General features: G+C 36.2%; 1 protein-coding gene across 1 annotated transcript in view; it reads left to right on the forward strand.

Annotated features, from left to right (window-relative positions):
* LRRC39 (leucine rich repeat containing 39) overlaps positions 1 to 12,432 on the forward strand; it is a 19,942-nt gene continuing 7,510 nt past the window's right edge. Inside the window, exons 1-5 of the mRNA XM_047082950.1 lie at positions 1 to 83; positions 3,410 to 3,602; positions 8,898 to 9,003; positions 10,283 to 10,439; positions 11,007 to 11,143. Coding sequence (XP_046938906.1) covers positions 3,490 to 3,602; positions 8,898 to 9,003; positions 10,283 to 10,439; positions 11,007 to 11,143 — 513 coding nt within the window. The 5' untranslated portion in view covers positions 1 to 83; positions 3,410 to 3,489. The remainder of the gene's footprint in view (positions 84 to 3,409; positions 3,603 to 8,897; positions 9,004 to 10,282; positions 10,440 to 11,006; positions 11,144 to 12,432) is intronic.

The raw sequence follows: 12,432 nt of genomic DNA on the forward strand, positions 1-12,432 counted from the left end.
TGGAAAACAATTCTTCCTGAAATCCTCTTTCAGCTGATAATCACTAACTTTGGGCATGCCAGCTTCTGCGTCCTCTGACAGTGGTAAGTATTTTTCCAAAACACTTCTTTCCTATTCTTCACATGGAAATAGATTGCTGATGATGCCTTTACTGGGTCTGCATCTGCTGGAATGCACAACTGAACTTGGAATTGAATTTACAAGTCTCTTTTGGGGTCTCATAGTCATTCATGTAATTGTCTTCCTCTGGAAGATGGATTTCTGTAAAAGTTAAGCATTTTTTTTTTTAGTTTAGTTTTTGTTTGTTGTTTTGTTTTTTGTTTTGCTTTCTTTTGCCTTTAGAAAGCAGACTGTCCCAGTTATGTCCTTGCCATACTATGCGCTTTTGTGTTATGGTAGTCATTGGAGGGAACACAATCCTATGCCAGCAGCAGAAATACATATGTTATTACTGACTTGTTTTCCTCGAAGGGGAACTGGTTGCTGGTAAAGGAAAACTGATGGCTGGATCAAGTTTAATGGCAAACTGAGAAACCTAATTAGCATATGAATGGTTATATATGTTTAAAAAATACACATTCACATGTAGATACTTGATAGTTTTAAAAAATGTTTTCTTATTTGATAAACACTTCAACCTTGTTCAAATCTGAGACAATAAATTGTAGGTTCACTGTGATGTACCTAGGGGTTTGGATTAGGCGGCACCTGTATGCCAAGGTTTCTTGCTGGCAAAAAGATCTTGCACCCTGTTCCTATGCTAATTGTGCAGGCATTGCTTAAAAGTAGGGACCCTCTCCTAATAATTTGCTGAATATTGGCAATTATATATCCATCCTAAAATTGTAAACATTTTTTCCTCTGTAATGGAGTTTTTCTCCCACCCCTGTCTCTCTCTCTCACATTGCATAGTTTTCCTTTTTTTGCACTGCATACTGTTAAAGAAATTAATAATTTAGAGGAGATTAATAATGAAAAGCAGTATTCTCTGCCCCTTTTCTGTCACTCTAGAAGTGACAGGATTTTGTTTTCAGTAGTCACCACCTTTGTTCCTGTTTTCTTGTTCAAGGGGGGTTATTATTGATCAACTTTAGGCATGATCTACGGAACTTCATTATGAAAGATGATGCTCAAATTCACTTACACCCTTCTAGAGTTATATTCTTAGTTTTAGTTTCTCTCTTGATTACCTTTAGAACTTTAAACAAATACTTAAGTCTCTAGTTCTCATTCCATAAAATAGAGACAGTATCTATGACTCCCCACTTTGAAGATGTGGCTTTTGGTGTTCTTTCCTCTACACCTCCATTTCCTTCTTTCACATTCTGTTAAAGCATTTATTCTTATTTTTATATTTTCAAGATGTATTATACTTACTACATTCTGCTCTTTAGATGTAAACATGTCTTCCTTGCTTTGTCATGGGTTGATTTATTTCAAAAGTTGATTTCTATCACTCAGAGAAGAAACTTTGTACCCTTAGAAGTCACTCCCCATTTCCCCCTCTGAAAAGCCCCTGGATATAACTAATCTACTTTTTTTCTTTTCTCTATGGATCCCATATACATGGTCTTCTGTGTCTGGTTTCTTTCACTTAGTATACTTTCATTCAAAGTTCGTCTACAATGTAGCATGTATCGGAACTTATTCCTTTTTCGGGAGAATAATATTCCATTGTATGCATATACCACATTTTGTTTATCCATTGTCAGTTGACAGCCATTTGTTTCCACTTTTTGGCTGTTGTGAATAATGCAACTTCAACATTCGTGTGCAAGTTTCTCTGTGAGCATACGTTTTCATTTCTCTTGGGTATAAATCTAGGCGTGGATCTTTTTCTATGTTATACTTTCCATTTTTTCCTATTTTTATGTTAGGTGTGCCTCTTATAAATAATGCACAGGATTTTGTATTTTATTTAATTGGACAATCTTTATATATTAAACTATGGCGTTTAGTAGTCAGGGAAGTATAAATTATGACCATAATGAGATTTTATACAGCAGTGTGTTGGTGAGGATGTACATCAATGGAAGCCTTATATAGTTGTAGTAAGAATATAAATGGGCACAGTCACTTTGGAAAACAATTTGGCTCTATCTCATAAATTTGAACATGCACATTTACTATGACCCAGCAGTTCAAGTCCTAGGTGTATACCCAATAGAAGCAATACCCAAGTGAGCACCATGAAGATAAGGAGAAGAATTTGGGGAAAATATTGCTCATAATAGCAAAACTCTGGTACCCAAATATCCATATTCATTGGGATGGCATAGCCATACATTTTGGAGATCATGGCTTCCATCAGTATATAAAATGTTCTACTTCCTTTATGGAGCTATATATTTCCCATGATATGGATGTACTATGATTTATTGATTAAAGGTTATATTGCTTCCAATCTTTTGCTCTTATGAAAAACACTGAAGTGAATAACTTTATAATATGTAATTTTACAACTGAAAATATTTGCAGTACAAATTCTTATGAATGTGAATGTGCATTTGTAAGACTGATAGATAAGACCGAATTTCTCTCCACAGAGAATAACAAATATGGCCACCTTTAGTGTATAAAAGTACCTGTCCCCCTACACTGTTGCATATTTCACTTCTTCCTTTCCAAACTTTATACGTTTCTATTTGCTTCTTTTGCCTTACAGCATTCCAGTAAATGTTGAATAGTTGTGATTGTGGACATCTTTGACTTCCTGAATTTGGAAGGAAATGATTAATTGTGGATCATGTTCTTTCACTATTGCTAATGCAATTTGAAGAAAAAATCAATACAATTATTTGTAAGGCAAAGAATATTCCATCAAATGAATCTACCATAATTTACATAACCAATCCCCTATTTTTATTTTCCTTTCCTTTCTGAGTTTCAGGTCACAATCCTCAATATTACATCTATCCCTTTGCAATTTATTTTAGAAGAGCCAGTAATCCTAGTATAATGCCACTTAACTGAATTCCCGCCTGTGCCTATAGCATCTAGATTAAGTAGATATCCCAAGACGCTGGTCTTAAATTTATATATCTGTTACTTAGCCATTTTCATATAACTGGGCATGTAAACTAGTTGCAGTTTTTCATTATTGCAAATTACATAGTAACAAAGGAAGTTGACTTGGCTTCAATTCCCACCTCTGCCACATATTAGATATGAGACCTTGAACAAATTGCCCATCTTCAAGGCTCAGTTCTCTCATCTGTATATTACAGACAATGAAAGCACCCATGTCATAGGATTTTTATGAGGATTATTAAATGAGACATGATATGTAAAGTGTATAAATAATTTTGGGAACATGGAAATTGTTCAATAAATATATGCTACTGGGATCATTTTGGAACTTTGTGAATGTTCTGAAACACATTCTTTTTTCCCCCTCTGGTACAATTAGGTCCTTTTTGAGATGGCATCTGTGATTCAGCTATTCAGAACCTAATGAAGTTGGTGACTCTGTGACAATGTGGAGAAATCATGTCAGAAAATGTGGTTTGTACTGGAGCTGTCAATGCTGTAAAGGAAGTTTGGGAAGAAAGAATAAAGAAACACAATGAAGACCTGAAGCGAGAGAAGGAATTTCAACAGAAGTATGCTTTAACATGTTTATTATTTTGAATTAGTGAAAATTCAGAACATCATCATTCTAGAAAAGAGCACTTATTAAGTGCCTTATTGTTGAATTTGATAGAGATTTTTATTTACTGAAAAGTCAAAATATAACTACAGGGATATCCCTGACTCAATTAAGTGTCACTATGTGATGGTGGCCACAAAAAACCCAACTGTCTGTATGTAGTTGGGGCACCAGGTGGCTCAGTCGTTTAAGCATCTGGCTCTTGATTTAGGCTCATGTCATGATCTCCCAGTTCATGAGATCCAGTCCTGTGTCGGGCTCTGCACTGTCAGTGCAGACCCTGCTTGGGATTCTCTCTCCCTCCCTCTCTCTGCCCCTCCCCTGCTGGCACTCTCCCTCTCTCTGTTTCTCTCTCTCAAAATAAATAAACATTAAAAAAAAATAGTTATCTTGGGCCCTCATAGGAATCTAGTCAACATTCATCATAGTTTGATTCGTATCATTTAGTCTACTTTTCACTGATGGCTTGTTCAGTATAATAGTCCCTAGGTACTAAAACAGCATCTAGCAATGCTAGGTAGTATAGTTTCTCACCTATTTGTTCTCCCAACAAAGAAGAGGGGGAAAGGTACGTTCTTGATAAGCAACTATTTTATGTCCGCTATCTGTAAAAACAAAAATTCGGCTGGGGAAGGGCCACTCTTCCCAACCAAAGCCAGTCAAGAGAATAATGATGCTGACAATGATGAGGTAGCAGCCGTTTGTTGTGCACTTACTGTTTACTAAGTACTCTGCTAAATGTTTTATCTGTACTATCTCATTTAGTCCTCTCAACATACTGAAACAGTGTCTTGATGAGGATTATATTGCATTATGAGAGATGGAAAACCAAAATAATATTTTCTACACAAGACATGTTAACTTTTCCTGGTACTTGATCTATGGCTGGAATAGCACTCCACTGAGTCAGATGGTCTGTGTTGCCCACGGTCAGGCTTTTATCTTGTTGCTCAACTGTGCATGACTTCCATTCCTAATGGAATGGATGTCACCCAATGGCCCCAAATAGATTCACCAACCTCAGCCAACATGTTTGATTCCAGCTAGCAGGAAGTGGCACACACTACTACTTCTGCTAATATCCCATTGATACGATACATATCTAACTACAAGGAAGGATGGCTAAATGAAGTCTTGTGCCCAGTTGAATATAGAGCATCTACTATTGAGGAAGAAGAGGAGTAACAGATACAGGGGAATGACAAGCAGTCTCTGCCACATATGAGTGTTCATTTTCTCCCTTTTAAAGAGACAGAAAACCTGAGAGATAGGCCTAATTCAAAGAACACAATGCTAATAAATGCAGAACTGGTATTCATACTCAAGCAATCCGACTCAGGAAGCATGATATTCACCTCAGGTCTTACATCTCCCTAGATTGGCCCTTTATATATAAAGCTACTCTTATGAAACCCATTATATTTGTATTCTACAATTATGATAAACTTGACTTTAGAGTACTCTTTTTAAATTTTTTTTAAGTTTATTTATTTCAAGAAAGTGAGAGCACCAGCAGGGAAGGAGCAGAAAGAGAGGGAGAGAGCGAGAATCCCAAGCAGGCTCTACACTGTCAGCACAGAGCCCAATATGTGGCTCGGACCCATGAACCATGAGATCATGACCTGAGCTGAAATCAAGAGTCAGTAACTTAGCTGACTGAGCCACTCAGGTGCCCCAAGAGTACTCTTTTTTTTTTTTTTAATTGATTGATTGATTTTGAGAGAGAGAGAACAAGAGCGAATGAGCAGGGGAGGGGCAGAGAGAGAGAGAGAGAGAGAGAGAGAGAGAATCCCATGCAGGTTCCTTGCTGTCAGCACAGAGCCCGATGTAGGGATTGATCTCACAAACCGTGAGATCATGACCTGAACCGGGATCAGGAGTCAGATACTCAACCAACTGAGCCATCAGGAGCCCCAACTCTAGAGTATTCTTAACAAATCATTTCCTTTTTAATTTTTTTAATTTTTTAATTTTTTTTAACGTTTATTTATTTTTGAGACAGAGAGAGACAGAGCATGAACGGGGGAGGGTCAGAGAGAGAGGGAGACACAGAATCAGAAGCAGGCCCCAGGCTACGAGCCATCAGCCCAGAGCCTGACGCGGGGCTCGAACTCACGGACTGCGAGATCGTGACCTGAGTCGAAGTCGGATGCTCAACCGACTGAGCCACCCAGGCGCCCCATCATTTCCTTTTTTAAAACAGTGGGCGGGAATCGTGACTTGCTTCTAAACTCCCGAATGTCACCTATCATACGTGTTTAGTTAAGAACCATTTAATTTTAGTAGCTTCAAGTTCTTTCTGTGCAAAACAGGCAAGGGGTAAAATGATTAAGAGCGTAATCTAATGCTGGGGCACCCGGGTGGCTCAGTCGGTTGAGCTTCTGACTTCTGCTCAGGTCATGATCTCACGGTCTGTGAATTCGAGCCCCGCGTCAGGCTCCTTGCTGACAGCTTGGAGCCTGGAGCCTGCTTGGGATTCTGTGTCTCCCTCTCTCTCTGCCCCTCCCCCACTCATGCTCTGTCTCAAAAATAAATAAAAACATTAAAAAATTTTTTAAAAAGGAATGTAATCTAATGCTTCTTCTCTCAGCTAAAGGTGGCTAAAGATTTAGTTCAAAAAGCATCAAGTTTAAACAGAAATTGACCTCATTGTCTTTTGATGCCAAGCTGTCTTGAGGAAATCAAGCATTTAGGAAAGAGTTGGTGTGACAAAATCTGGGAAAGTCTTTAGACTATGATAAAAGAGTTTCATAGGAGGTAGAAAATTTCTATGTAAAATTGAAAGAACATCAAGCTTGAATTAAGCAGTGGATGAATTATAGAATACCAGAGCTGGAAGGGAACTTAGACGTTATTTAATCGAAACCCCATTTTTATAGGCAAAGCCCACAGAGGTGGTATGTGTTGTCCACGGTCACCAAATTAAGTGATACATTCTGGACTTAGATCATAGAAATTCAGATCCAGAAATAACTTAGGAATCATTGTAGAGATGGAAATAGACTTGTTGAATAATAGTCTCACTGTAAACTCATTAAGGACGGAGCTTTCTGCATGCACAATGTGCAGCGTCGCATTTGGCATATAATGGTTGCTCAATGAGTTCTTTAAGTAAAAGGTTGGGGAACAAGACACCTGATTACACTTGTCATTAAATCTTGTTCTGAAATACATAGATCTCTTAGTATCAAGTAGTTAGCAATCATCATGCTTACTGTTTGAATAGTTGTAATTTTTAGAAAAGTGATGTAATTGAATATAAAAATTTTCTAGTATAGAAATAAACCATTTGCAACCTTTTACTAGTCATTTTCATAGCTTACTATTATTGTTATATATATTTGCAATGTACCAAAAATCAATAGGGATGTATTCCAGAATGATGAAGGTTTTATGCATTTTTATATCTGAAAAACAAAATCTGAATAAAATTGGAATGTAATCACATATAAGTTAACTCTGAAGTTGGACTGTATTATTTGCAAGTCATTAAAAAGTTATTAACTATCTATGGATTAGACGTTTAATAAATGCAAGTCAAAAGAACAATGAGATACCACTTTGCACTCACTAGGATGGCTATAATCAAAAACATGGACAATAACAAATGTAGGCAAGAATGGCAAGGCATGAAGCCTCATGTGCTGCTGGAGGGAAGGTAAAATGGTACTAGCAATTTGGACCTAGTTTGGCAGTTCCTAAGAAAAGTTCAAAATAGAATTATAATATGAAGCAGCAATTCTACTCCTAGAACTGTACCCAAGATAAATGAAAACATATATCTACGCAAGAACTTGTTCACAAATGTTCATAGCAGCATTATTCATAATAGCCAAAGAGTGGAATTAACCCAAATGTCCATTAACTGACGAACTGATCAACAGAACAGTGGAATGTTATTCTTCGATAAAAAGGAATACAGTACTGAAACATGTTACAGCACAGGTGAACTTTGAATAAACTTATGCTATGTGGAAAGACCACAATATTGTATAATCCCATAGAAATGGGAAGTAGATTAGTGGTTGCCATGGGCTGAGGAAGGAAGGAATGGAGAGTGACTGCTAATGGGTGTGGAGGTTTTTTGTTGTTGTTTTTTTATTTGTTTTAATTTAAATTCCACTTAATATGCAGTGTAATATTAGTTTCAGGTGTACAATATAGTGATTCAACAGTTCATACAACATCCGGTGCTCATCTCAGCAAGTGCACTCCTTAATCCCCATCACCTAATTAACCCATCCCCCCATGCACCTTCCCTCTGGTAGCCATGTTTGTTTTCTATAATTAAAAACTCTGTTTCTTGGTTTGCCTCTTTTTTTTTCCCCCTTTGTTCATTTCTTTGTTTAAAAGTGTTTTAGCAGTCTCTCTCTCTCCCTCTCTTTTTTTTTAAATTTATTTAGAGAGGGAGAGAGCATGAGCAGGGAGGGGCAGAGGTAGAGCAGGGAGGTAGAGAAAGAGAATCCCACTGCAGGTGCAGAGCCTGACATGGGGCTCAATCTCACACCTAACCCACTGAACCACCCAGGAGCCTTTGCTCAGTTATTTCTTAAATTCCATGACTGAAATCATGTGGTGTTTCTTTCTCATTAGCACATTAGCATAATATTCTCTAGCTCCATCCATATCATTGCAAATGGCAAGATTTCACTCTTTTTTATGGCTAATATTTCCTTCTTTATCCATTCATCAGTTGATGAACAATTGGGCTGTTTCCAAAATTTGGCTATAGTACATAATGCTACCTTTTGAGTTAGTACTTTTGCATTATTTGAGTAAATACTTAGTAGTACAATTGCTGGATCATGGGATAGTTCTATTTTTAATTTTTTGAGGACCCTCCATACTGTTTTTCAGAGTGGCTGCACCAGTTAGCCTTGGGTATAGAGTTTTTTGAGTGATGAAAATGTTTTGGATCAGAGAGTGGTGTTGGTGAGCAACTCTGTGAATATATCCAAAACCATTGAATTGCATACTTTAAAAGGGTTGATTTTATGGTATGTGAATTATAGCTCAATAAAGCTGTTATTTAAAAAAAAAAATCTATGGAGCATTGTGACACTTTTCAAAAACTTAAATATAGGGCATTTATGAAACTAATCATATTTATAATTCTTGCAAAACGAATCCTTTTTTTGATTTCCAGATACTACTAGTCAAGTGGTTGTTTTGATGGGTCACTTTTTACATAAAAGTGAATGCTACCTGTGTCATTATGGGTCAACTAAAATGTTTTCTGGTCTCTTAGGCTAGTGCGAATCTGGGAAGAACGAGTAAGCTTAACCAAACTAAGGGAAAAGGTCATCAGAGAAGATGGAAGAGTCATTTTGAAGATAGAAAAAGAGGAATGGAAGGTTAGCTTCATACAAGTACTATTTGATTTTCTATATTTTGCATTTTATGGGAGAGTTCTGAGACTGTGTGATTAAGTCTGGAATAGTTAGAATTCTCATTTTAATAATACACCAAAAGAATTGGGGCAACATGAACAACTGAAAAGAAATATAACTTCACTTTTTTTTTTTTGGTAAAAATTCAATTTGCTGAAACTCTGTCTAAATTTAGGTCATTTGCAATTTTTCTCCTACTAATCCTACTAATAAGCAATTTCTCATTTTCCATAAAAAGATGACCATTTGCTTAACAAAAATCATACAGCTTTTCCAAAATAAATGCTCAGTTAAAACCCACAAAATGGAACAGAACATTCATTTTTTTTCGAGGTCTACCACCCAGTTCATATTCTCTCATAAACACACACACACACACACACACACACTTGCTTAATTACATTAGGCACACTCTAATTTTTGTAAGGGCCTCTATCCCTTGGGCCAGTGTTTATGTTCATACATATAGGTATGATTAGCTAAGGGTGTAGGTCCTTTATTTTCCCTTTTGGCTACTTTAGGTTAAAAGAGAAAAGGCAAAGAGTTCAGAATAGTTGAAACTCTTAAAATCTTTAAATTAAAAAAAATCTGTAAAAACCTTTTATAAAATATTTCAAAACAGAAGGGGAAGAGGGGCGCCTGGGTGACTCAGTCAGTTGGGTGTCCATCTTTGGCTCAGGTCATGATCTCGCAGTTTGTGGATGTGAGCCACGACAAGCTGACAGCTTGGGGCCAGGAGCCTGCTTGGGATTCTGTGTCTTCCTCTCTCTCTGCCCCTCCCCTGCTCACTCTCTCTTTCTCTCTCTCAAAAATAAATAAACATGAAACATTTTTTAAAAAAAGAAGGGGAAGAGAAGTTTGAATTATTAAAATGATTTTTTGGTTTCTCTGTGATTTCAACTAACCATCATATTCTCATTTCAACTGCATATGTGTACTCTTAAAAAAGCCTAATACAACAACATCTTTAGAGCATAGCTCTATGTGTGTACGCTATTGGCCAAAATACATTCTTTTTGTTTATTCTGATTGGAGCGCCAAGGTTTAGCACCCCCACTCCCAAAGTAAAGGTCTTAAAACTTAGAAGTAACACAAAGCACTTGGAAATATAACCATTTAGGAAAATTTGTAAGGAAAAGTTCTTTTACAAATCAATCTCTCTACAATTATACTCCAGTGTGACATGATACTAAAATAATTTAAGTAATATAGTAATTCTGTCATTTCTTTTACTTGAGTTTAGACCCTCCCTTCTTCTCTACTGAAACTGAGTCAGCTACAGGAATGGCAACTTCATAGAACTGGTTTGTTGAAAATTCCTGAATTCATTGGAAGATTTCAGAACCTCATTGTATTAGATTTATCTCGAAACACAATTTCAGAGATACCTCGAGGAATTGGTAAGGAAGACTTGCTTTAATTTCTGTTTTTTACTGAGAATTTTTTTTTTTTGATACATGGAGTAAAGACCTCCTCTTTACATAGCCCCGAGCCTTGAGGAAATTATAAACATCTAAACTGAAGGTTCCAGGGGATCCAAGCATCTAGGATTTACTGAGGTGATTTAAGATGAGAATTCAATGCAAGAAAAGTCTCTTTGGAAATATTATTGTATAGATTTTGGAAATGATATTTCTTGTTCAGCTAATCCTCCTAGAAGAGAATAGGTTGAAGGCAAGAGAGAAAATTAGAAAGATTCCTTAGATGAGAAAAAAACAATCCCCAAATGGAAAATTGACCAGGATATAGTGTAGATAAAGCAAAATGGAAAAAAAAAAAACCATATATTTTTTGCTTATAGCACTGATAAACCTGCTCTTCATCTTTAGAAGAGGCAGGACACATACTGGGAAAAGAAGTGTGAATTTGCCAATAGGAAACTGACAAGTAAGTTATGCTATAATACTTAATAACTGGAAACATTGTTTTATATCTATCTGCTCTCTATTGTGTATTATTTTTTGTAGGACTGCTCACTAAACTTCAGGAGCTGATTCTTAGTTACAACAAAATCAAGACTGTCCCCAGGGAACTAAGTCATTGTGCGAGCTTGGAGAAACTAGAACTTGCTGTAAACAGAGATATATGTGATCTTCCACAAGAGGTCAGAAAGATATAAATGCCTATGATTTTATTCTCTGTCTACTACTGGTTTACTTCTTAATTGTGTGATCATTAAAAATAACACTAATGAAGAAATGCTATACATTTTATTTCAGAAAATATTTAGTGGTAATCGTTTCCTGTTACTATAACATTTTTAGAGAAGTATCTATTTAGCATAAATATTGTCACAGTACTGACATCATTTGTGATCTTCTAAAAGGCCAGAGCAAAGAGTCTTTTTTATTTCTATTTCCTATTGAAGGCCCAGGCTAGCTTGTAGTTGTTACTTAGTAAATGCTTATTGGATGAATAAATGGTTATTATAAAGCACAATGTGGTGATGGAAAAGCTCTTTTGTTTACTAGTTGGTGTTTATACAGTGTTCCTTTTTTGAGATACAGCTGAAGTGGTAAGAAATGAATTCTTCAGTTTAGGAAGTGTTTCCTTGCTAGCTTCTTTGGCTCTACCAAGTAAAAGCAAGGCAATGGGTTTGGAAAGCCTTCAGACTTTGCTTTGGTATGATAACCTTGCTATTAGTAAAGCCAAACTGGTCATAGAGATACAGACGCTTTCAAACATACTTCAAACATATTTAATGATCTTACAATCAGCAAAGAAATTTCCAAGGTGTTCTAACTTTGCAAAATAAAGTTAAGGAAAATAATAAAACTCAAAGTAGAAAGACTATTCCCTTTTTCCATTCTCCACTCACTATTTTTGGTGAGAATATCACTTTTCCCCAGAGCAGTAAATATGTCACCAATAATTATCACTCTGGCAAGTAAAACACAATTTCTACATTTATATCTACTTCATCTTACAACAGTTCAAGTTAATGAAATGTATGTACTTGATTATGATAAAAATGATGATCACAGGGACAATTTATACTTATAAGAGGGCCAATAAATATTTTATTTCTAACTCTTGTGATTTTCTTTCTGGGATTGGTTCAATCATTTAAAATGCTGTATGTATTTGGACATGTCTGTTAACCTGTGTTTACCTTTATTTTTTCACATAAGAAATAGGTTTTATTGGAACTAATACTAAAGTAAGATTTGAGCCTGGGATTATTTCCAAGTGTGGCCTCTAAGTAGCTGTGTAGCCTCAAACACACCACTTTATATAACTAGGTCTCAATGTTCACATATGCAAAATAGAGACTGTCAGATGATAATAACATTTTTAATATGATAAAATCAAAGGGTTCTAGTACCACTGAGAAATCAGCAAAAGGAGACTTCTCTCTCAGCCATTAGACTGCATACATGTATACACACAAAA

Source organism: Lynx rufus, unplaced genomic scaffold (genome assembly GCF_022079265.1).
Source record: "Lynx rufus isolate CCGP_SWC_20201006 ecotype Redwood Valley unplaced genomic scaffold, mLynRuf1.p SCAF_2, whole genome shotgun sequence".
NCBI classification, from domain to species: Eukaryota; Metazoa; Chordata; class Mammalia; order Carnivora; family Felidae; genus Lynx; species Lynx rufus.